The sequence below is a fragment of the Martes martes genome, assembly GCF_963455335.1.
Source record: "Martes martes genome assembly, chromosome: 4".
Classification (NCBI taxonomy): Eukaryota; Metazoa; Chordata; class Mammalia; order Carnivora; family Mustelidae; genus Martes; species Martes martes.
The window spans coordinates 91,833,340-91,858,726 of NC_137891.1; the positions used below are offsets into that span (position 1 = coordinate 91,833,340).

General features: G+C 40.8%; 2 protein-coding genes across 5 annotated transcripts in view; one reads left to right on the forward strand and one right to left on the reverse strand.

The window, feature by feature from the left end:
• The window catches only part of WDR3 (WD repeat domain 3), a 30,537-nt gene extending 10,465 nt beyond the window's left edge, over positions 1-20,072 (reverse strand). The window contains exons 1-14 of one of the 4 annotated variants that reach the window (XM_080801402.1): positions 20,011-20,072; positions 16,967-17,168; positions 15,738-15,947; positions 13,429-13,547; positions 11,523-11,601; positions 10,122-10,217; positions 9,078-9,188; positions 8,782-8,883; positions 8,232-8,329; positions 7,263-7,370; positions 6,547-6,777; positions 3,783-3,876; positions 1,753-1,854; positions 71-156 (exon numbers count right to left, since the gene is read on the reverse strand). In XM_080801402.1, coding sequence (XP_080657528.1) covers positions 71-156; positions 1,753-1,854; positions 3,783-3,876; positions 6,547-6,777; positions 7,263-7,370; positions 8,232-8,329; positions 8,782-8,883; positions 9,078-9,188; positions 10,122-10,217; positions 11,523-11,601; positions 13,429-13,547; positions 15,738-15,947; positions 16,967-17,137 — 1,607 coding nt within the window. In that variant the 5' untranslated portion in view covers positions 17,138-17,168; positions 20,011-20,072. Of the gene's footprint in view, positions 1-70; positions 157-1,752; positions 1,855-3,782; positions 3,877-6,546; positions 6,778-7,262; positions 7,371-8,231; positions 8,330-8,781; positions 8,884-9,077; positions 9,189-10,121; positions 10,218-11,522; positions 11,602-13,428; positions 13,548-15,737; positions 15,948-16,966; positions 17,169-19,918 lie in introns of all 4 variants that reach the window. The other 3 variants (XM_080801403.1, XM_080801405.1, XM_080801404.1) reach the window with 3 other exon arrangements.
• Positions 20,073-20,179: 107 nt separating this feature from the next.
• Positions 20,180-25,387, forward strand: part of GDAP2 (ganglioside induced differentiation associated protein 2) — a 65,037-nt gene continuing 59,829 nt past the window's right edge. Inside the window, exon 1 of the mRNA XM_080802454.1 lies at positions 20,180-20,341. The gene's annotated coding sequence lies outside the window, so the exon portion shown is untranslated. The remainder of the gene's footprint in view (positions 20,342-25,387) is intronic.

Below are 25,387 nucleotides of genomic sequence, written 5' to 3' on the forward strand. Positions count from 1 at the left end.
CGAAAGCCCATTCAGTGGTTCCCCATTCTCATTCCAAAAAGAGGACAGAAATTTAAAAATGTCTACTCACCTCTTCTGGGTACTATTTTCATCTTTTACCAACTCAAAATCCCAGAACTTGACAGATTTATCTGCACCACCTGTCACAAAGCCACGCTGAAAAGCCAATGACATTGCAATTAAAAAATATTTTATTACAGAAACTTGGGTAAGAAGTTATATATCAAAATTGTTTTTAAAAGGCCATTTTTATTTAATAGCATGGGAGAATAATTTAGAAAAATGTGCTTCCTTCCTAACCCCTTTCATTGCTCTTTTGGGGCTGCTGCCACAGACCTTATTTGAAAATTCCTAGCAGGGGCTAATGTAGACAGATGGTAACTAGTGTAAAGTTCTAGTTACACTTTTGTTCAGTATCAGAAAGACTCTGAACATTGTAGGGTTTCTTGCTCCACCCAAGAAAGCACCAATCAAAAGAATTTGCTATTAAGTAATAAAATGGCTTGACAAATATACACAGACTGGAATATCAAAATAAGTTTATTCAAGTATTTACCTCAGAAAAGTATAAATTTATCCTGCCATGTCCCTGCTTAAAATATGTTTGAAACTGTTTCCAACATCAAGAAAATTAGTCAATACAATACGATATAGTACTAAAGTGTAGAGAACTAGGGTCAGAAAACTAGATCTCAGGTGTTTATTCTGCCATTTGAGATTAGTAACATAGGAAACAACCTTCCAATGATCCTTAGTGTCACTGTGATGCAAAAACTATCTAGTTTACAAAACCATTATACAAATAACAATGACATGATGGACATAAAAATACTTTTCAGGAAGAGAATTCCCTACAAATGTATGTTACTACCACTTAAAACATTTTTTTAAAGATTTTATTTATTTATTTGACAGAGAGAGAGAGGAAGATCACAAGTAGGTAGAGAGGGAGACAGAGAGAGAAGGGGAAGTAGGCTCCCCGCTGAGAAGAACCCCATGCAGGGCTCCATCCCAGGACCCTGAGATCATGACCTGAGCCAGAGACAGAGGCTTAACCCACTAAGCCACCCAGGCGCCCTATTATTTAAATTTTAAATGCCGTTTTGTTCTGACCCCAAATGGCATAACCACTCTAAAATTCCAGATCCCATTTTTTCCAAAAATGGTATCTACATTCAATGGACGAAGGTTCAACACTATTGAGAAGATTCAAATGAACAGGCCACAATCTCTTATTATTGTCCAAAAAATACCTCAAAATGTTTTGAGCAACAGCACCATGACTTGAGTAAGTATACAGTTCTCCAAGGTGACTCCTCTGAAGGGAAGCACCCCCTTATTGACTTGAAAGGGCTGGTATATTTGCTATCAATACTAGACTTATATGGTCATAGACATATAGACTAAAAGGGGAATAGGAAAGTCTACTCCATCCTCCACACTGTGCTGCCCAAGGAACTATTTCCTCTTAGGAAGTAGCACAAACCATTGGTGAAAACTCTCGAGGGTAAGCAATCGGATGCTATGCAGCTGGCGGTCAAGAGCAGCTGAACAAAAATGCATTTGATAATGACAGCTATTCGTATTATCAGGCACGTGATATGCCATCAATATAGGAAATCTAAAGATCAGATAAGAAGCAGGCTTTCTTCTTTAAGAAACCCCAAAGAAATCTTTGTTAGGCAGCAGTAAAATCTGATTTAAGAAACGGGAAAGTACTCCAGTCCAGATCCTAACATCTGGTTTCGTTACCTGATCTGGAGAGAGAGACAAGGACCATAAAGCTCCATCATGTGCGTCTATTGTCTCCAGCAGATTTCCTGAGGCCAAGTCATAAAGCTGCAGCTTTCCTGTCTGAGGAAGACACAAAATGAACACAGCTCCAAGAGCACACCCACAACCTCCAAGAGTCATGCCTACGCAGCTTACGAAAGATTTCATAGCCGACCAGTGACCATGTGGCCGACGGCTTAGCAAATGGATCCCACATGCCCCTCTCTGTGCCTCCTATCTGAACAGATGCCATGGACGTGCTGGGCTAATTCTGGCAGGGCTGCTCAGCAGCACGACGACAGAACCGTGCAACCTGGCAGTCCTGGCCTATTGTCACATTTGCTGGTTCTCCAACTTCACAAGGGAAATAGCATGGCCAGAGGCAAATCAGGAGACACACAATAGCAGATACACCTAAAAACCTTTCAAGTTTAATAAACTTTAACGGTAACTGGCTTAACCAACCATCTAGTTTTGGTTTCCTTCTCTAGAATACGCTGACAATGAGAAATAAGTAACTACCTATGATGCTAGGGAGGGCAAAAAACACAAAAATGCAAAAAAGTTTAGAAAATGATGAGCCACACTTCCTGCTTAGAACTTGGCTAATGAAGAACAAAAAAACAAAAACAAATTTTTTTTAAACTAAATAAATAAAAATAATGTGATCGCAGTGCCAGCAAGGCATACATAATGGCAAAGCCTGCTCTATGATGGGCTTCTGCACGTGGGGTGGCAAGAGTGTAAGGAAGACCTGATTCCCAGGGCTGCCTCCCTCTGGCTCTGTTGCTGAATTCACCTCCAACAGCCTGTTTTCTCATCTATAAAATGGGGTTTACAGCACCAGTTTCTCAAAGTGTTTGTGGGCATTAAATGATATCATGTACATTAACTGCCTTGCATAGAGACTGGGCAGGGATCTGCATACTGCACTTTAGTCATATGGGTAGACTTCGAAGATATTCACGAAATGTTCTAACAAAAACAACAGAGGGGACATTTGCCAAAAGAATGAATGACAAACGAGAGAAACTTGTAATTGGAATTTAATGTTCATTCCCTGACAGTGACTCTAAAATCTCTCTGGTTTATTTTAACCTTTTAGCTGGGCAAAAAATACCATTGTGACACACAGGTTTTCTCATAAAACAATTGTATATGATGACAAATCCTTGCAAAGCAGTTTTCAAAGTATTCCAAAAACCTTGTTTCATTTTATTCTCACTGCTATTCCTATTAGCAGTCCTTCTGCTCCCAGCTCTTATTTACTCATTATCCGCTGTGAGCTAGTTTCTGTGGTTAAGTGCTTTCTGTAGGGTGAAGTGGGTTGTTTACCTCATTTTACATGAGAAAACCAAGGCCTACAGGAGCAAGTACCTTGTCCAAAGTTCTCACACCCAGTGAGTGGGAAATCTAGAATTCAAACCTAGGCCCACCTAATGCAAAAGCCGCTGTCAAAAAGCACGTATTGTCATCCCGTTATATAGATAAGGAAACACACTAAAACAAGTTCTCGGACTTGCAGCAATTTACCCATTCTAAAAGGGGGAGAATCTGAATCCAAATCCAAGTCTGCTTATTCCTGCACGTTTATCCCCTGATCTTACTGGCAAGTGGCAATGAGGACCAGTCAGTGTGTCTTTACTGAATGCTTCTACCTACCAGGCTGGACACTATGTACTCCATATATTTTATTAGTCTTCTCAAAACACAATTACACATGTGCTCATGAAGAGATACTGGAAAGGCCAGCAAAACATGAATGACAGTTCTCTTAATGTCATGATTGTCATTTCCTTCCTAACAGTCTGACATAAGGTTTGATTTTTTAAAAAACACAAAGAAAACAAAACTAAAAAGAAAACCCCTCAAAAAATGGCAATAAACTACCAACCTCATCCATCTCCCATTCATTTCCAATATGCAAAAACAGGAACCAGAGTTCTCGAACTACTTTAAGAATATTGAGTAGAAAAGCCTCCAAAATCCAAGAAAAAGTCTGAGTTTACCTTTGTTCCTATGACCACCTGCCTATCACCGGGCACGAAGAACGAGCACAACGCGTATTCGCAGGTCATTGTGCGGATACACTGTAGTGTGGCCCTGTGAGGAAGAAGTAACAAAGAACCGCATGTTAGGAAAACCCCGTCTTAGAGGTCAGCGCACTCGTTCAATACACACCTAGCCACACAGAGCTCAGCTCATACCCAGTTAGAGTCAAGAGAGAAAAATTTAAGTGGCATCTTTGGGGGGGGGGGGGGGGTTCCTAATCCTAAGGAATAGAGATTATATAAAATCGGGACACCCCCCCAAAAAAAACATCTGCCGGGCTCAGTGGAGCCCAATGTGCCACCACAAAGAAGTAAATGAGTCCACAGGATTACAAATCGAATTAGCCTATTATGAAATATCTCTACAAGTAGATATCTCTACATCCAATAAATGTATTGGATGATAAACATTTATCCCTTCAACAGATGTACATCAAATGCCTCCTTCATTCATCACTTGCTGAATGCCAGATGTTAATCTAGGCGCTGAAGGTTTAACAGTGAGTTAAACAGTTAAACAGCCTTAAGCTTGTAAGCCCTCACATTCTTCAGCAATGAGACAACCATGCACCACACCGATCTAGCAGGTGACAGCAGGAGCTGTGGAGAAACAACACTGGGGGCAGGAGAGGAGGAGGATAAGGGTGGGTGACAGTTCCAGGCACAAAGAACGGGAGTTCAATCCCCACAACAGGGACACGTTCTTGCTGTGTTTTAAGGGCAGAGAAAAGGCCAGTGGGCTATAGTACAGCAGAAGGGGATGGGGGCAAAAGGTGAGGTCTGTGAGCACTTTGGCTTCTAGGCAGAATGAGGTGGGGCTACTGGGAGTGGTGCCACTTCCATTATGAAGATCATACTGGTGGCCCTGTGGACAAGAGACTCCAGTGGGGGGCGCCTGGGTGGCTCAGTGGGTTAAAGCCTCTGCCTTCGGCTCAGGTCATGATCCCAGTGTCCTGGGATCGAGCCCCGCATCGGGCTCTCTGCTCAGCAGGGAGCCTGCTTCCTCCCTTCTCTCTGTCTGCCTACTTGTGATCTGTCTGTCAAATAAATAAATAAAATCTTTAAAAAAAAAAAAAAAAAAGAGACTCCAGTGGGGCATGCAGTGGGGAGACCCGCCAGGAAGCTATCACAACCACGCTTGGGAGAGGCAATGGCAGGTGAGTGGGGGTGGCAGCAGAGGAGACGACACGTGCTTGGACGCTCAGTTCTGAAGGTGGAGCTGCAGGATCTGCTGGTGACCTGGACCTAGGAGAGGAGAGAATGGCCACAGCATCTGGGGGAGAACAACTGGAAGGAAGTAATTACTTTCGAAGACAGGGAAAGTCTGTAGGAGCAACAGGTGGGGAGACCCTGGGAGAGAGAAGATCACAAGCATGGTTTGGGCCATATAAAAAATGGAGCTACTCAATCAGACAGTCAGGTGATGATGGAAATGAAAGACCTGGATATAAGGGTCTGGTGTTCAGGGAGAGGCTAAGGCTACAGAAAGAAGTTCATGTGTCGTCAGCTCAGAGAAAGCTCATGAAGTAAGTAGACAGAGAAGTGGTCCAAAGACTCTGCCCTGAAGTATTCCAACACTCAGAGGTCAGAAAGGTTAGCAGGACCCAGCAGAGACAGAGGGAATGGCCAGCAGAGGAAGAGGAAGTAATGAAAGTCCAAGTGCTTCAAAGAGGAGAAAGTTATCAATTCAAGGAGAAGAGTGCCACATGAAGCTTACGGGTCACTGGATTCAGAAATATGAAGATCACTGATGAGGTAACAAGAGCTGCTGTGGTGAAAAGGTGGGGAAAGGCCTGATGGGAGACAGATGAAGACAGAACAGAGAAAAGAAATTAGAGGACGGGTTGTAACTGGAGAGACTGAGGAGGAGATAGGGCTATTAACTTCTTTTCAGATGGGCGGAATTAGAGCATACTTGTATGCTGCCGGAAACGATCCCATGGAGCAGGAATGTCAAAGATGCAGGAGGACAACAGCTAGCAGGCGAGCAGAGACAGGACCACAGGTGCGAGTTGTGGCTAGCGTTGGTTAGGAGCACCAACATAAGAACAGGAGGGAAGGGGCACCTGGGTGGCTCAGTGGGTTAAAGCCTCTGCCTTCGGCTCAGGTCATGATCCCAGAGTCCTGGGATCGAGCTCCGCATCGGGCTCTCTGCTCAGTGGGGAGCCTGCTTCCCTCCTCTCCTTCTGCCTGCCTCTCTGCCTACTTGTGGTCTCTGTCTGTCAAATAAATAAAAAAACAAAATTTAAAAAAAAAAAGAAAAGAACAGGAGGGAAGATGGACTACATGGGTATAGATGAAGGTGAACCACCAGATATGCTGGGAGCACATGAATGTTTTCTAGATGATTCCTTTTTTCAGTGAATTAGGAAGGAAGGTCACCAGCTTAAAGGTGCTAGAGGGGTTTGGGGCTTGAGGAGAGAAGGTGTACAACAGTCATCTAGGAAAGGAATGAAAAATTACAGTAAAAATACTGGACAGCACTAAGAGCCTACTAGAATTTAAATAGTAGGCGGCTTATTTGTGTTTTTTCCTCTAGCCAACTACAGTGACAAACCTCAGACATGGAATGAGCTTGCGTTTTTTTTTTTGCACCAAATTTAAAAAAGCAATTACACTCCACAGGCCCATAATCAAGAGACACCATCAAGAGTACTGGAACCTCACTCACATGGGAGCCAACAAGACTGGATAAAGCCATGGAGAGCAGCATTTCACAAACCTGTTCCATATCTTCACGGACTCTGCAGCAGCTGAAAGGACAGCAATGTTGTCGGAGCTGAACGACAGGGTCCTCACGTCGCTGCGGTGACCCCCGATGGTGATTCTGCTCATCCTGATGGGCTGAGGAGCAGGCGCAGATGGCTGCAGCGAATAGGACTCCACCAAGTTGTTCTGCAGCAGAAAGACTGCCTTCAACTCTCCTTGAGGTGAATGAATGAAGTCAAAGGATCTGCGTGAGAAAGTAATTCATAAATGTTCTCACCACCACCTTCACTCACAAGGTTAACTGTTTCCAGTAGAAAGGCTTCACAGTGTCCTCAACCTATGTGACGTTTGAGCAAGTATAAAGAGTGCTCTGTGTGTTGGACGGTAGCCCAAAAACACCTGGGCTCAGGTACTGGATCTGATGGTTATCTTGCTTTTAGGTATATAATTTTTCTAAGTGGCCTTAAATGTTTTGGAGCATGGGGTACACATTTTTCTTTTTAATCGGCAGCAGGAAAGAAAACTAAACAAATAGAAACTGTTATTATAATAAAACCAGCGAGATGATGAATAAGGTCCATGGTGAGGGCAGGCATGCCATGATCACTGTCTTCAAATATGTAATTTCTTCAGACTGCCCAAAATTAGCATGAAAAAGCCAATACAACTTTGCAGCTTACTATTTCTACAATATTGCTCAGGCACTTCAGATACTACACGTCTACTCACTTGATTTTCGCAGAAGTTTTGATATTAGTCACCCGTTGGATTTCATCTTGTAGAGTCATTTCGACACTGACTTCAATGTCTTCCTCTTCCCCTTTGGAAGAATTTAATCTAGAGGGGGATAAAAAGAAGATGATGACTTTTCTAGAAGATGCTTTGCTATTATGTGAGCCAAATTGTGGCTCCGCGACCAATAACCTGTGTGATCCTGGGAGAGCCCCTTAACCACACAGGACTACCATGAGAATTAGATAATGAAGTGTATGTAGTTTGTGAACTACAGTGACATAAAATGTTATTCCATTTAATCGGTATTCTCAATAAGTGGATTCTGAAGGGAATAGCCCATAAAATTTCCTGGGGCAAGTAAGTTTTGTAATTCAAACTATTCCAATGAAATGTAACTTTTCTAACTTCAGGACTTTTTAGAATTAACCTGCACTTACAAGTCCAACTATGTCAAATAAACCAAAGGTCATACAAGGTTTGCCAAGGTGACTTTTTCTTTGAGCCCTGATAAATTTTAACCACCGAGGAACTGATTTCTTTGGTTACTATAGTAACCTGTTCCAAGCTGATGTTGCCCCAAATGTCTATTCTATAGTCCTTCTCTTCATAGTCCCCAAGGTTAGCATTATGTGACCCAACTTCCTTCTGTCTGGGTTGCTGGCACTGAAGACACCTGCTGGCTTGAGAACTAGAAATCATTCAGATGCTATTTTTAAAAAATCTGTATAGCCTTTCTATGTGGTTTTGAGCTCACGACTCAGGAACATGCTAATTATGAAGCTGTGGAAATGTAAAACGTGGACTCCCAGCACTGCAAACATCTTCTCTAGCTTTTAAAAGTAACTGCTAACAGAGTCATTACTTCTTTAAAGGAGCCATAGTTTTTCTATCAGTACCAAGTGGCCCATTCAAGATACTTTATTAATAGTAAATATTAAAAAAAAAACAAACAAAAAAACACACTTTGCTTTCTTTCTAGCTTTCTTCATCTTCTTATCCATTTTCTTCTGAACTTCTGCTTTGGAAAGGATGCAGAACACTTCTAGTACAGAATCAGTTCCCTAGAAAGGGGAAAGTTGATATGAGTCCAGGAAAGGCAATTTGTAATGTAGCTTTTTCTTAGTAAGACCAAAACAATAATGTTTCTTTTTCTTCCCTTACAGGTTGTATTACCTTGGACAGCTGCCTCCCTCTGGGACTGCCGTCTCATGTGTAAAGTGGGAATACCACTTCCTACTTACAGCTTTGCTCTGAAGACCAAATAAGAAGCTAGCTAATGCTTTTAAATTGCTCAGAAAAGCATGCATTTAATGCTTGCTAACAATAAGAACAATAATATTAACTATTACTGTATTATGCTAATAGAAGCTAGGGATTATAAGTCTACACAGCAGCACATAATGAATTGTTAAGACGACTGGGGGAAAATTAATCTCTACATGGAATATAAAACAAGCACAAGTCTCTGAAAGGAATAGCCCCGTCCCTGTTTTCTCTGACAACTGGTACTCACGTGGCAAGCTAGAATCCTGCCTGTCCTGTCAACTGCAAGGTTCACAACTCTGTCCCTTCCCCCCCGCATGATGGAACCAGCTTTTCTGCAGGTAAGGATGCGCTATGGGAAAAGCAAGGGAGAAGACCAAAGTAAAATGCCAAGTCGTCAAACCTATGAAAAAGTACGATTCTAAAGAGATGCAGGTGACAAAGATATTCCCTATAATGACAATAACTGTGAGTTTTTAAATAAAAAATCTCCAATTCTCGCTTTTCCCATGACTCAACACAAATGAGGGTAAGACAAAGAATTACATCCTCAGGAGTTTCGTCTGTCTCCAGGGCGCCATCCTCAGGCTGTGTGTCCTGTATTCCAGGGGAAGTCCCTTTGCTTTTCTTGGGCTCTGGTTCTTCTAAGTCTGCCACCTGTTTTATAAAAATGGGAAAACAGAAGCTGAAACAAGGTGTTCCAGGAGATGTCTCTTCACCCTAATGACTTAGAAATCCATTCTTAGGGCCACGAATAAGTGCTCTTTTTGACCAAACCTCTTCAGCTGTAGGACACTTAACCAGAGTATGTCAAAAGCTGACTACGCCAAATGCAAACAAAATAGTATTCACTATGCTATCTCCAGTAACTTTCCGAAATACATGGACTATGGTTTAGTAACTTAGTAATTTAAACTGAGGTGAAAAAATGATGACTGATTCTTCATCAACTTTAAAACTTTCTTATGTGAAAGAACTGCCATATTCTGGAAGAAAGATGCCAGTCTGGCACAGAGAACTACAAAGGCAATCCAGACATGAAGAAAAGATAAAGCCTAGCCTACTACAAAAGAACCCGCCAGAATAGCTACGGAACACAACACTACATACCTAACTCCAGCTAAACCTGCAGTCCATAAACTTTTTCAACACAAAATCTTTGAGGATCTGAGAAAGTTATACATCTTCTCAGAACATATGTTTATACACAGACACAAATTTTACACAGATTTTTGTCTGAGGGGAAAATGTCACAGATATCCTAAGTCCATCCATGGACACCCAAAGGTCTAAGAACTCTGGGCTAAGAACCCCACAAACTAAAACGTTAGCATCACCAGAAGGTGTAAGCCTAAAAGTAGCCTTCTCAGAGTTCAAATAAAGGAGGGTAACTAAACTAATAATGAAGAAAAAGTTCTGATTAAAAGTTTTAAAATGCCTTCTAGTGCTATGGGAAGTACGCAGTAGTTACAACTGATTCAAAATTCGATGAGCCTGTAACACGGCTAAAACACTGCATTGCCTATGACCAAAAAAACCTCCCAAAAAACAAACAAAACAAAACAAAAAACAAACAAAAAAACCAATTACCTCCTGTAGATAGGCTATGTCCCAAGCCCTCAGCTCACTGTCAGAAGCCCCAGTAATGAGTCGCTTGTCTTCTGATACCAGCACCAACCCCCACACCTACAGAGTATAAAAAGATTCAAATAATATGATTTTTAGAAGACTCTAGGATATATGATGTGACATCCAAAAATCTAAGTATACTATCTGTAGTGAAATCTCTCTGACATTTGCAAAGCCTAATATTAAGGTAACCCTTTCAAAATACACTAAGAGTGGGGCGCCTGGGTGGCTCAGTGGGTTAAAGCCTCTGCCTTCGGCTCAGGTCATGATCCCAGGGTCCTGGGATTGAGCCCTGCATCGGGTTCTCTGCTCAGCAAGGAGCCTGCTTCCTCCTCTCTCTCTCTCTGTCTGCCTCTCTGCCTACTTGTGATCTCTGTCAAATAAATAAATAAAACCTTTAAAAAAAAAATACACTAAGAGAAACCTTGGAGCGCCTGGGTGGCTCAGTCTGCTAACTGTCTGCCTTCGGCTCAGGTTATGATCCTGGGTTCCCGGGATCGAGGTCCACACTGGGCTCCCTGCTTCTCCTCTCTGTCTGCCACTCTGACTACTTGTGCGCTCTATCAAATAAATAAATAAAATCTTTAAAAAAAGAGAGAGAGAGATCTCACTTTTGGAAAGAAAACATGGCCTGTGGTAGAACTGCTGATTATGCAGTGAACTAGAAGTTTCTCTGTAATTTCCTACCCTTAAATTTAGATAATGGCTGTTCAGCACAATTCCTAACTAGAATCTACTCAAATGAGGATTTTAAGTCTGGTACTTCTTTGCTTCAGCCCTGCCTTGCAAACAGAAGGCATCCCACTGATGTCTATGGGATAATTTTAAGCCTCAAATATGAAATATCATATCATATCATATCATATCAAATATGAACAATGAAAAGTATTGTTGCGAATCAACAGTCCAAGAATCTAATTTGCTTTTCTCATCAATTAATTCCAGGTACAGTTTTGAAAGCCTGCTATGAACAAAGCATGGAAGAGGATGCAAAGACATAAAATATTCCCTGATCTTTACTGAAAATATCTATTTTCGGGCAACTATTATAATGACTAAGATTTGCTGTTTACACGTCACGGGGCCATGCACTGTATATACACTGGCATTAAACCTATCATCAAAAAGGTGGATACGTTATTTAAAATCAATGAAACTCATATTCATGGATTAGAAACTTATCCAAGGCCGATTTCTACTAAACACCAGAGTAGCTCTATCTGCTCCAAACCTCTCCATCTCTCAAGACAACACATGATGATTACTATGAGCAGTAAAAACAAAGGGCCATGAAAGGCCCAGGGAAGAAAACCATCTTTTTGCCTTGCCATTCTTTCCCTGGGCCCGTGACTTTACATGTACCTCGGTTCGATGGCCAACCATTGTTTTAAAGCAGTGCTGGGTATCAAGGTCCCACCATTTCACCATGGTATCTTTTCCACTGGAAAAAAGAAACAGGAAACATCTTATTAAGGAAAAATCAGCAAATGGGAGGTCAAGGACTCATGTGGTGTCTTCAGCAAAAAATGTATTTTTTTTTTAAATAAAGAATCCTAATTTTCCATTTTTAGGTAGGAAATACAATATTTCACCTGTAAGTACAGAAATAACTTTGAATTCAGAACGTCAAGGAACACAGACGCTGACCTGTGGCCCATTGTCAGAGCACCCACATTCCCCCACTGACGGACACAAATCTCTCACATCTCTTCTGCTCCAATCTCCCATGTCCAGCTGGTCCCCACATCCTGAAAATGCCTCTTCTGTGAGACCTTGACTCCTTCCAATCCACTTCTGTCCACGAACCTGAATTAAAGTTCTACTGCCTGAACTATTTTCATAGCTTCTTATCCAGTCTCTTTATCCATTCCCTGTGTCTTCACTACATCTAATAAACTATCAGATAATCTAAGTTTTTTAAACTTCCACTAGCTCAAGGTTCTCTACAGAATCAAAATCAGGCTCTTTAGCACCATTTTAAAAACTTCTCATTCATTGGCTCGGAGTCTCCCTACCAATGAGCTCTACTCTGGCCTCAAATGCCGCTCCCCTGCTTCCCCATTAACATAAATCTAACATAATCCTCCTTCATGACCAAACTGGGGAAAAAAAAAACAAAAACCCAAAAACATGATTTATAAAGTCTTTCCTATACAATCCCACCTCATTGTGTCATTTCCTTTCTTTGACACAGCTGACCCCTGCACGACGAGGGGCCCAGGATAGTCAAAAATCTCCAAATACCTCTGATTCCCCCCAAACTTAACTACTCGCAGCCTACTATTGATCAGAAGCCTTACCAGTAACATGAACAGTTCGTTAACACATATTTTGTATATAATATTCTCACAACAAAGTAAAGAAAAGAAAATATTAAGAAAATCATAATAGAAAACACATTTATAGTTCTGTCCTGGATTTATTGAAAAAATAAATGCATACAAGCGGACCTGACTGATTCAACCCTGTTGTTCAAGGATCAACTGTTCCCTAAGCTAACTGTGTATATTCTTTTAGAACCTTAGTCATTCTCTCACAGAATCTGTGTTATCTGACAACACACCAATGTGCCTTCCATCCCACAAGAACTAACACACCAATCGTATGGCATTCAGTGCTCCTTCACAACTGCTTCGGAGTCATTACTAGGGTTCTTCTAGTTATTGCTGGCAAACCTTAGGATCCCAAACTTTTCCTGGGTGGCTATTCCTTAGAACGGATAATTAGTTTGGACCATATGAAACTGCTGGTATTTGACCTATTATGTTTGACCTACACAAATGGAAATTCCAAATGGTTCAACCTAATAGATGTTCAGAAGGCCTACATACAAAAAAAAAAAAAAAAAAAAGAAGGCCTACATACAAAGTATGTCTGTTCTCAAAAGGTAGGCAAATTGAACACTTGTTATTCACCTCTGCTCACTGCTCCACATTCTGTTTTCCTGACTTTCTAGGGATTCAGAAAACAGAGAGCTCATTCTATAAAAGGCATATCAAAGTTTAAGGAACATAAAAAAGCTAATACCAGAGGATAAAAATGACAAATCAGAAAAGGGAATTAAAAATGCTAGATGTAACTCTATGGATAGCTTCTTTGATACTACTGTGGAGAAGAAGGAAGGAGAGAGTAAAGCAGAAGGCAGAGGCTAACACATGAGCCTGAAGGTAGTGCAGACAAATGAGGAAGGAATGACCCAAATTCTGCATTTGAAACCTTCTCTGATGCATTTACATAGAAAAGAACTGGAAATGAAACTGTTATTTACCTAGTAACCAGCAGATTCTTTTCTCGTAGAAACAGTGCTTGTGTGATGGCGTCCTTGTGCCCCTTAAGACGGTAGAGGCCACTTTCATTGATCACATCCCACACAATAGCATCTGTGTCCTAAAGGGATCAGATAATACAGCAGAATTTTCTTTACCTTGTCAGGCCTCAACAAATAATATGATGTAACATTTTTATTAGAGGTGATCCTTGTAGAAAATTTGGAAAGCACACAGAAAAGTTTAGAGGGAATAAACAGCCTTTAATTCCACCATCTATACTGCTCCAATCCAACACTGAACTATTTTCAGAAAACTGGGATCATGCTATTGATATCATTTTATAACCCTCCCCCTTTTTTATCCATTTTAAAATATTTCCATTTTTCCATGTCCTTCCAGACTGTTCTCATTTGCAATGATCACAAAATAATCCTAAGGCTATACCGTAATCCATTTAAACATCTTTCTACTTTAGTCATTTAAGTAGTTCTCAATTTTCCATTATAAATATGTGGAAATGAACATTCTTATACATGAAACTTTGTATATACCTCAGGTCAGAATAAATACTAAAGAAGGAAATTCTTGGGTTAAAAGGTATTTCTATTTTTAAAGTTTGCAATTCATCACAACAAGGTGATCTCTTTAAATTGCACCAATCTACAGGTCTACAGGTCCACCAGGGATATGAATGACAAGGCCAGTCTTGCCATCTCCTCAGCTCTGGATATTATTAGCTTCTCAAAAACCACTGCCGACATCAGAAGTTACAAATGCTGTCTCAGTAGTTATTGGATTTACATTTCTGAATACCAACGAGAAACTGTCCATGCTCTGTGGGGATTACTGGCCACTTATATCTCTCTTGAACTGCTAAGTCCTATCTTTCTTCTTCCTTTGGGCCTTACTTTTTGTTTGACTGTAAGCTATTAAGAGATGAAGGATATTAATCCTTTTTATATTGAAAATATTAAATACTTTTTTCAATGTCCTTTCACTTTTTTTCCAGAAATAACTGACATATATCGCCGTGTTAAGTCTAAGGTGTACGTATAGCATGATGACCACAACAGGTTTAGCTAAAATCCATCTTTTCATATAAATAGAAAAGAAAAGAAAGAAGATAAAAGGAAAAAAAAATTCCTCCTTGTGAGAACTCTTAGGACTTATTCTTAACAACCTTCCTATTTCTTTTAAATGTATAAATGTTTTACATTTAAATACTCATATCTATCACCCTTTTCCTTCATAATTTCTTTCTTTGCTGATAGGCTTCAAGTCCTTTTGATATAAAGACCTATTTTGATAGAAGATTAGCTTAATACATTTTAAATGATGACTTCATAATGCATTTTAACACCTGAGACCTCCTGAAAAAATATCTGCCTCTGGGGGGGAAAAAAAATCTGCAGCCCTCTTTTATTATTCCTCCTTCCCAAATTTCTGGTGTTTTTGATTTACTTCTTTTCCATATACCCTTATAAATAATTTGGTCATGTTCTTAAAACAACAACAACAAAACCTTTTTGGGATGCTTACTTACACTGCTGTAATTCTATAAATTAACTAGAAAACACTACCATTTGTCTTCCCATTCAAGTACCTGATTCGTATCTCTATTCAGGTCTTCTGTTACATTCTTCAGTAAGTTTCACAGTATTTTTCTGTCACTTAAGATACTATTGTAAATATGGGGTGCCTGGGTGGCTCAGTGGGTTAAAGCCTCTGCCTTCGGCTCAGGTCATGATCCCAGAGTCCTGGGATAGAGCCCTACATCGGGCTCTCTGCTTGGCAGGGAGCCTGCTTCCCTCTCTCTCTCTCTGCCTGCCTCTCTGCCTACTTGTGATCTCTCTGTCAAATAAATAAATAAATAAACCTTTAAAGAGGTATTTCTTTAAAAAAAAAAAAAGATACTATTGTAAATGTGATCTTTTACATTGTATTTTCTAACTGATGACTCTGAGACATAGAAAAGCTACCAATTCTTATGGCAAAGAACAACTGTTTCGTCCTCCTTGTCCCTTCTGTTTTTTTCCCCATTTTGAGTAGCACTTCTACAATGATGTTACATAATACTTATCAGAGGCATCCTCATCTTATTCCTATACTTAACAGGCTTAATAGACAAGCAACAAAATGAACCTCCTAATTCATACTCACCCTCCTCCCTTCATTTCCACCATCTATATGGTTTTATACACCAAAAACCCACTGATTCACCCAACAGTTTTTGTGAACAACCTGCTTCAGCATAAGTCTTATACTCCTTCACTAGATTGAAAGCTGGGCACCTAATTCAAGGTCTTACCTTGGACCCAGAAGCCAGCCTGCCCCCTAACTGATCATACTTCAAGGAAGTGATGGCTGCTTTGTGTCCATTGAAGGTCACATTTCCTTCCCCACTCAGGAGACTGAAGATTCGGATAGACCCATCCTCATAACCAACAGCTAAGTGCAGCCCATCTGGGGAGGGACACAAGCAAGTGACTTCTTGTTTAAGTCCCTGAAGGATAAGGATCTGAAATCACAAGAATCATAAACAACGCACAGGTGGAGTTAAGTGCATGATTAAAGGAAAAATGTGGGAATAATCAGGGACAGTAAAAATAAGAGCATCAATAATTCCAAATCATTCTTTAAATAATAATGAAATTCTGCAATCCATCTCAAGTTCTTTCATATAGGAATTATTATTTGTACAGGGCAATGAAACATTCAAGAAAGGGTAAAATTATTTTCTCCAAAGCTCTACATCAGCGTGGTATGTACAAAAATTTCCCAAGTGATAAATTACTAAGTCCTTATCCTAAGTTAATACCAAATGATATTCCATCAAGGGTTATAAGCACATCTATGCTTTAACTGAGCCCCATCTTGAAAGAAACCAACCTGTATGGCACTAGGGTGCTACATGGTTTATCCCCAAGAAACTGGCTGGCAACAAGATCAAAGTATTAATCTCTTGGGAGTCACACAGTGACTGGGCAAGACTAAAATGGCTATAATTTGGTGTGGTAGAAATGGCAGGCTTAGGGAACTTAGTGACACAAAGTGTCAAAGCCTAGCTTAACAAACTTGGGCCTCCCCTGTTTCAATAAAAAAAGGTTCCACCACCACAGCTGAGTATTATTCCTTTTAAATGCTGAAAATTTTATAACTAGCAGTGAGGCAGGTAAAAGAACTTGAAAAATAAAGAACTGGTAGAGAACACCAAACATGTCTGGAATTGTGATTATGAAAATTACCTATAGATACTACAAATGGATACCTAAGACGTAAGCTCCTATTTGGTCATGGTTTTCAGAATTTAGATTTCAGAATTTTTCAGAATTTAGTGCAGAAAAAAAACAACAGAACCTGATACTTGGCTACCTAGAAGTAGCCCAAAGAAGAAAGATTTCTCTTTTAGAGGCACATACATTAAAAAATCAATCAATCAATCAATCTGTGCATGACACATCAGAGCTCTCCCACTTCGACCTCTCCACCCTCAAATACCTATAAATCAGCTACCAACCTAATTGATCTCTGGCTTACCTTCTCTCCTTTCCTTAAGTCCCAGATGAAAACATGTTCACAGGCTGGTACTGCCACATAGCGTCCTTTTTCACCACGAAGTGTCACAAAGACAATATTACCTTTTTGGCTGCCAATAAGGCCAAAGACTGCACTGGCAACATAGCGTAGGTACTGCTTCGTGAGCCCCATGTTATAACGCCCGATACCGCAAGCGAGGCAGCTGTGCACACACACAAAAGAGTCAGTTCATTGGGTACCTTGGTTTTGCTGGGCTGGCAAACACCACCATTTATCATGTGATTAAAGCATGTAACTTGTGACTTCTTAACCTTTATTTACTCTGAATAAAGCACTGACATAGATACCTAGACATCATCATTTTGTATTTGCTGCTGACTCAGCATTTAAGCCCTCATTCCTCAAGCTTCAAATTGGTCACCCTGTTATGCCCACCTCGCAAATAGCTAACACGTGGCCTTAATGCAGCTAAACAATTTACTTCTGTTTATTCAACCACCGTCAAAGTTTTTATACTGAGATTGACAAGATTGAGTTGGAAAACGTTTACAATGAAATTACTGTAATCCTACTACCTAGATAAAGCGCTGTTTTAGACACTAGAGTGTTGAGTAAAATAAAATCCTGAACCTCGTGGCACACATCCAGCATAGTGAGTCTCAAACTCTAGTATGTATCTGAATCACCTGTGGACTTATGAAAACAGACTGCTGGGAATCATGTCCACCAAACCTCCCCAGTGCTTCTGATTCAGTAGGTATGAGGTGGGTCCCAAGATTTTTTTTTTTTTTTACAAGTTCCTAAGTGATGCTGTGGTTGTGTGGTTTCTCACCTGAACTACTGTTCTAGTACATGTAGGTCCTTCTTTGATTCCCAATCAGGTCAGCTACCTACCCTTGGCACAGAAAAATGATACAGCAACTTGGAATATTATTTTTGAAAGATGCCTTACTTAGTTCTCACCCTAAATCAAATTCACTGAAAACACTGTTTATGGATAAAAGAGACAAAAAATGAAAGAGATACTAAGTCAAGCCTGTCTTGTCTTGATATGGAAGAGGGAAAAGTGCCCCAAACACCATGCAACTTTAAAAAAAAAAAAAAAAATTCTAGACAGCAGTTACACCCTTTTTTGGGAAGCTGATTTTTGTTGTTGGTTTTTACATGTGGTTTAACTTGACAGGGTCCATTTCTGTTTACACTTGGTTTTAGCCTACCTTAACAGAAAAATATTCAATGCCAACTCTCTTTAATATCTTCTTTTAGTAATCACTCATTTTTCCTCACCTAAGAACCAACAAAAGCCAGGTAAAAATCAAGGTAAGAATATTAACATGGTGATAATGCTGTTAGCCTAAGCCATTTGATCAACTCTTCCCCAATTCCTTATTTCTCCAGCCCCTCAACTATAGTTCTTCCTCTTGGTAGTCTTTGGCCATCTCAGTTCTTTCCACAGCATCTTCCTTGGAGACTTCACAAAGCATACATAGGTGTAGGGACACCTACACCTCTATTTCCATGAATAGAGGAAGCACCTCTATGACCGTGAATACAAGTGACAGAATTCCAAAAACTTTCATGAGATATCCATCCAAATACCTTGCAGCATCACACTGAAAATGGGTAAAACCAAACCTACCTTGCTTCCTGACCCCTTCATTTTTTCCTTATTCTAAGACACACAATCCTCCTTGCCATTCAGGCTCATAAACCTTGTATGCAACCTTGTACGAGCAAACTTTGGCTCATTAATAAAAAAAAAATATTATAGTAGCCAAGCCTTAAAGAGTATTCACTATATTGATATATTAAATGTATATACCTGAGTAAACATACATAGTCATTTAATTACAAATAGTAATTGAGTTAATTAAAAGGATTAACATATGCAAAACACTTAGAGAAGCATCTAGGGGCACCTGGGTGGCTCAATCCATTGAGCCCCGGACTCCTGTTTCCACTGGGGTCATGATCTCAGGGTTATCAGATTGAGCCCAAAGCTCAGTGGGGAGTCTGACTGACATTCTCTCCCTCTGCCCCTCCCCTACTCACGCTCTCTCTAAATTATTTTTTTAAAAATCATGTAGAATATTGTAAATATAAGGATAAAAAATTCTTCACAATAACCTTACAAAGTGGGTATTATTCTTACCTCCATTTTACAGACAAGGAAACTAAGCAAAAAGAGATGTGAAATAACAAGCCCAAAGTCATTTACTCAGTTTTAAGTGCCAAAGCCAGGTTCCAATCCTCAATTTCCAAAATTTGTTCTTTTAACCTCTAAGCCAAACTGCTTCTCTCTGCCTCTGTCCTCTTTTTTGTCAGAAGCTTCCACCTAACTCATTGGTTTTCTGAAGTAGGATTCTTTTCTCTTTCCACTTTCTGTTCCAGCTCTTTATCACTGGGTTCTTGTCAGGTTAGTTGGTTTCCTTCCTTGTCCTGACACCTTGCTTCCTTTATACTGTTCCTCTCACCTAGAATAACGTGCATTATCATGTCATCCTATTTTACTAAATCGATGTTAACCTCTGAGGTCTACTTCCTCCGAGGCCAGACCATTCCCGTCGCCTTTTCTATCGCCTCAATGTTTAAAGTTATCTTCCATCCAACTTGGAACCAGTCACATGCACATATCTTACCGCCTTTTGGAGCGAGGTCACGACATAACCTTCCGCGACCTACCTACCATCCCAGCTTCCTAACTACGGAGCCTGAAAATGTTTCTATGATGCACCGAGGGGCTGGGGTATAGTAACAGACCCGTCAGACGTCCCTAACCCGAGTCTTCAGTCAGGACAGGCTGAGGGGCTGCTCCGCGCACGGATCGTGCTGTCCGGGCATCCTAGGGAGATCTGGTCCACGCACCAGCCCCGGGAGTTAGCGGGAGGCCGCCGGGGACGGTGGGTTCCCAGTCGCCACCCTAGCAACAGCCGCCAAGTGCCCCCGCCTCACCTGATGCTGGAGCCACGGAGGCCTCAGCCAGGACCACGCAACTCTGAGCGACGAGCAAATGCCACCGAACGCCATGCCCTTAAAGTACTTACCTTGGCCTCCACGAGGCAGCGAGCCACCTGGACCCGCCTACGGGACCTACCCCTTCCGGGTCCGCTTCCGGACCCACTTCCGCCCGGCATTCCTTTTGCCTTCGCGGAGGAAATGACGTAGGAGGTCTCTGGTTGGTGAGGGCCGGCCGGTAGCGGAAGTCGTTGTTTCGCCACTCAAAGCTCTTGCAGCTGGTCACTCCAGCCTCCTGGGACTTTGACTCGCCTGACCGCGGAGCTCCTGACCAGGGGTGTCCGGGGATGCCGCTCGGACGCTTTCTACGAGGAGCTTAAACCCGCTCCGCTGCCGCCCGGATGGGACCGCCGGAGTGCTGTGAGAAGCGGGACTGGCACCGGGGCCGGGAGGGAAGGCGGGGCGGAGCGGGCTGGGGGCGCGGCGGGAGGCTCTGAGGACTCGGCCGCGGCTGAGGGTGCGGGCAGAGAGGATTAGTGCTGACCGCTCTCTGAAGGAATGAGCCTGCCGCTTCTTCACCAGAGGTTGTCTGGCTCCTCTGGCCCGCGGCACTGTCGGGAACAACCTATCGAAGAGAAGAGAGAGGGGTAGGCGGACCTGGGCACCAGGGATAGTGGTGCTGGAGTCACCAGGGAGGCACGCGCCCTGATGCAGGTGAGATAGGGCGGCTGGGACCCTTGCAGGTTACAGTCCCAGGGTCGAGTGTGATTTGCCGGGCGTGTGGACCTGGCGTTCAACAAACCGAGAGCAGCTCGAGTCAGGGCTGGGTTAGGGCGCTAAGCCCAAGATGCTGAGTGGTCTGGATCCCCGCAGTCCCTGGAGTGACATTGGTCTGGCTGTGTGTTTCCGTTCCCTGGCCACTTGAAGGGGAAGTGACCAGGGCTGACTCCTCCTTGCTTGGTAATTGAGGATTAGGTGCTCTGTCACCAGGCAGAGATTAGTTTTTCTCTGTTGCAGCTCTGTCAGCTTCTGTTTTGGGGCTGTAAAGAAATGACCAAATGAGTTACGATGTCTGTAGTGGTGGAAAATTAAAGCTAACATATTGCTGTACAAAAGAAATAAGCCTCTGCCTTCGCTTATTGAACAATATATCCGCAGCCAACCTAGAAATTAGACTTTTATCTAAATTATCTCGTTATTTTCAGATGTTTCTTGAGTTCTTTTTCCCCCCGTTTCTTGAGTTCTTAAGACATGTGCAGCCAGTATTCCATAGTCAAGAAAATTGCAGTAGTGAATGGATATGATGAGACTGTAGATAGATGTTGTAGGTGTTTTGAAACAAGATTACTGTGGGTTGGATGAATGAGAAGGGAGGAAATTGTGGCAACAGACTTATTACAATAAATTTCATGGGGGAAGGAAACATTTAGGTGGGTGTGTATGGTAAGTATCTCCCAAAGGACATGTGCATTATATTATTATTGGGGAGAAAATGTGTGCTTCAGTAGAAAACTGCATAGTCTAGATTCTATCTAGAAAGCTATTCCAAGAAAGCTATTTTACAACTCTGTGAACTATAGAAAACTAATGATCAGTTCTGTGCTTTGAACAGGTTCATAAGCGAACACTAAACCTAGTAAATCAATATTAAATAACTTTTGTCTGTAGACATGCAAATTCTGTACTCTTAGAGATTCAGTGGAACTTGTGTTCTTATACATTAATTTCAATATTCCTGATCTGTTAATGTGTTCAGTTTGGGGATTCCTTTTACCTATCACCTGACAGGTTCTCTTTTGAGTTAAATAAAATGTTGAACACATTTTCATCTGTATATTTGAATGAGTCATGATTCTACTTAAAAAAATTCCTTTTAATGTTATGAAATATTATGAGAAGGGACAATCACAAATGAAAAAATAATTTTAATAAGAGTTGTAAGAGCAACTGTGTGCTAAGATAATGCATCTTATAAAATTCCCAAATCGTACAGTTTTTAAAGAGTATAATCCTAATTTTTAAGTTTCAAATTGTTCAATGTATTAATACTTATAGTTAAGACATGGTAAACTTTTAGTATGAAGGTGGTACTACAAACTCACATTGGAGCCTGTACTTTGGATATTTTTGAATGACCATATTAAATTTGATCTGGGCTATTGATACTGCTTAGAAATATTTTTGCTATACTGGATTTATTGTTGACATATCTAACTGCTTCACCTAAGTAACTTAAACACCTAAGTAACTTTTAAAAAGTTTATTTCCATTTGCATACAATGAATTTTAATATTATAATAGATTTTGTGTTTATACACAAAACTCTAATGTGCCCTGAAGTTTTAAATATTGAAATACAAGGCATAAAGAATGGTAAACCTGTAATTTATCTCTTTATACTTTTATCCAGGCCTATCTAATCACTATACCCATTTTGTAGAACAAACAAACAGATTTAAAGTTCTTGTTTTTCTCTTTTAAATGATACCATTTTCTATTTATCCAGACAAAAATTGGGCTATGCCGAGACAGTGATCTAGAGTATTCTGTCTGATTCTTCCTAGTCTTAAACAATAAAAATCTAACCTCTCTAGCCAATCCAGTTATTCATATAAAGCATTATTTAGAGGACTTCTTAAACTAAAAGATTGAAGGATTTTTTTAAAAAATGAGCACTTAACCTAAATGTTTACAATATTTGAGAAAACGACAAGCCACAGAGTAATGGGAATGGTTTATACTCATTATTCGTTTGAATTATAAAGGATATATGGAGAGCTCTCTTTGTCTTTAGGTCTTCATTCATGAAGATACTGAAGGTAACCCTTAACATAGTATGGCTAAGGAAATAGGTATGATCCATTCTGGAATCTTCTGTTTGCCTCATGTAGACTTTTTGAACCTGGACATGGATGTCTTGCCTCAGGAGCCTTTAATACTAAGGTTTAGTGTTTGCTTATGAACCTGTTCAAAGTACAGAACTGATCAACTGATATTCAGTGGAAAGTCTTGCTTTAGCTGTAGTAGCCTTCTCCCTGCCTCACCTGATCACTCTGTATTATCACTGGGATTCTTTTTTTTTTTTTTTTTTTTAAGATTTTATTTATTTATTTGACAGAGAGAGGGAACAGAAGAAGGGGAAGTGAGAAAGGGAGAAGCAGGCTTCCCACTGAGCAGGTAACCCTATGCGGGGCTTGATCCCAGGACCCTGGGATCGTGGCCTGAGCCAAAGGCAGACGCTTAATGACTGAGCCACCTAGGCGCCCCTATCACTGGGATTCTTAATCTGAGTCTGGGAACATTCTCAAATTTATTTGCAACTCTTTGCCTCTGTGAGCTCCTCGGATGCTCACATTTTGAGTAGTAAAAATCACTTCTTACGTGATTCTCAAAGGGATCTGTGACCCCAAGAATGTTAAGAACCACTGTACCTTAAGTATCAGGAATCAAATTTTCCTGCCTAGCTTGGATTTGCTGTGTTGGAGGAGAAGGGACATTTAAATCTCTTTTTGGTGAGAGGATCAATTGCAGCTTTAGAGACGGAGCTGAAAAGGAATTTACCCTTTATTAAATGTCATGACACTTTCTATATAATGCCATTAAACTTTGAGAGCTCTCAACTGTATTTATTACTCATTAAGTACACAATATCTTATGCGTGACAATGACTTTTAAGATCTGGGAAGAAGGGGCATCTGGGGGCTCAGTCATTAAGCATCTGCCTTCAGCTCAGATCATGATCTCAAGTCCTGGGATCAAGCCCCACATCAGGCTCCCTGCTTGGTGGGAAGCCTGCTTCTCCCTCTCTCACTCCCCCTGCTTGTGTTCCCTCTCTCACTGTGTCTTTCTCTGTCAAATAAATAAATAAAATCTTTTAAAATAAAAAAGATCTGGGAAGAAAGTCCCATAAATTATGTAGACAAGAGGTGATTAGAGATAGAACCATCAGTAGTGTACTGTTAAAGTAGGTAATAGAATTTCAGAGAAAGAATGATCAATAGGTAATGCAACTAAAATGTGGTTAGTTCCTGGATTTGACATTTGGTCAATCATTTTAGACCTTGAAAGAGCAGTTTTAGCATTGTTAATTGATGGAGGTAAAACTGCAGTAAGTTGAATAAATGGGAGAAGAGGAAATAGAGCTGCAAAACAGATTATGCTTATAAAGTTAAATGGTAGAATGAGGAGTTTCATTGGTGTCTGAAGAAGAAATGCGGTAGGAAATTTTTTTTGAGAGTAGGAGGACCTAGGGGATGGAGAGATCAGATATTGTGAAGGGGGAGATAAGACATTCTCTTACAGGAGAGCTGATGAAGTGGAGTAAAATGTATAAATGAAGGCAGTTTGGCAGGTTTAAAGTGTGGCTCCCAGATGTGCCCTTACCTCTGTAAAACTCTTCTACTTTTGGTCTCAACTGTCACTTTGTGGAAGAGACATTCTCTGCTTCTCCAAATCTAAATTAGCTTTCCACCTTGTTCTTTACAGAACATTTCTCACAGATTTTAACTATGTATTTCTGTGATTATGTATATTTGTGTGATTTTTGGGAGCCACACTTTTTGTGAGTCTGTCTCTTCCATTAGAGTCTCTGTACCTAACAATACTTGAATAAATGAGTGCCTGCAACAAATAAGCATTTATTATCTTGCATTTTCTGTGGGTCAGGAATTCAGTAGCAGCTTGCAGTGAGGATATCAGCTGGGCTGAAGTCATTTGAAGCCCAACTAAGGCTGGAAGATCCAAGGTGATTCCTTCACCTGCCTAGGCATTGATGCTGGTTGTTGGCAGGAACCCTCAGGTTCTTCCCATGGGGGCCTCTCATGGGCTGCTTGAGTGTCCCACATCATGCAAGCACTCCAAGAAAGAGCATGATAGCTTTTATGACTCATCCTTGGAAGTCATATGCAGTCATTTCTGCAATGTCCTATTGGTACAAGGGTCAGCCCTGTTCATTTTAGGAGGCAGCTATACAGGGGCGTAGGTATCAGGAAGCAGGTATCACTGAAGGACATCTTAGAGGATGTTAACCACAGATGCGATATAGTATAGCATAGAGAGTCACCCAAGAATTATTAAAATGGTTTCATAATAGTGTTGTTGGAGGGTCCAGCTGACATTGGAAAACATGCATTTGTCTTGGCAGCAGACAGGATAATTACTGATTTTTTTTTCCTAGTAGCATAAGAGCAGGATTAGAGAAGACAGATGTTGGATTGATCTAGGTGTTGAGGATTAACAAATCATTTCAAGAGCAGACATTGAGATAAATAAGTGTATCTTGATTCAGCAGTGTGTGTTTGGTTTTTGGTGCTCATTAGAGTCTTTGACAGCAAGTGTTTTAATCTCTGCCACACAAGGAGACATCTTTATCTCAACAGTGATACAGGTGACTTTCACATGGGCTCTGAGAAAGTTGTAACTTTTATTGTGCCTTGCTTTGAATCCTCACAATAACCCTGGGAGTGT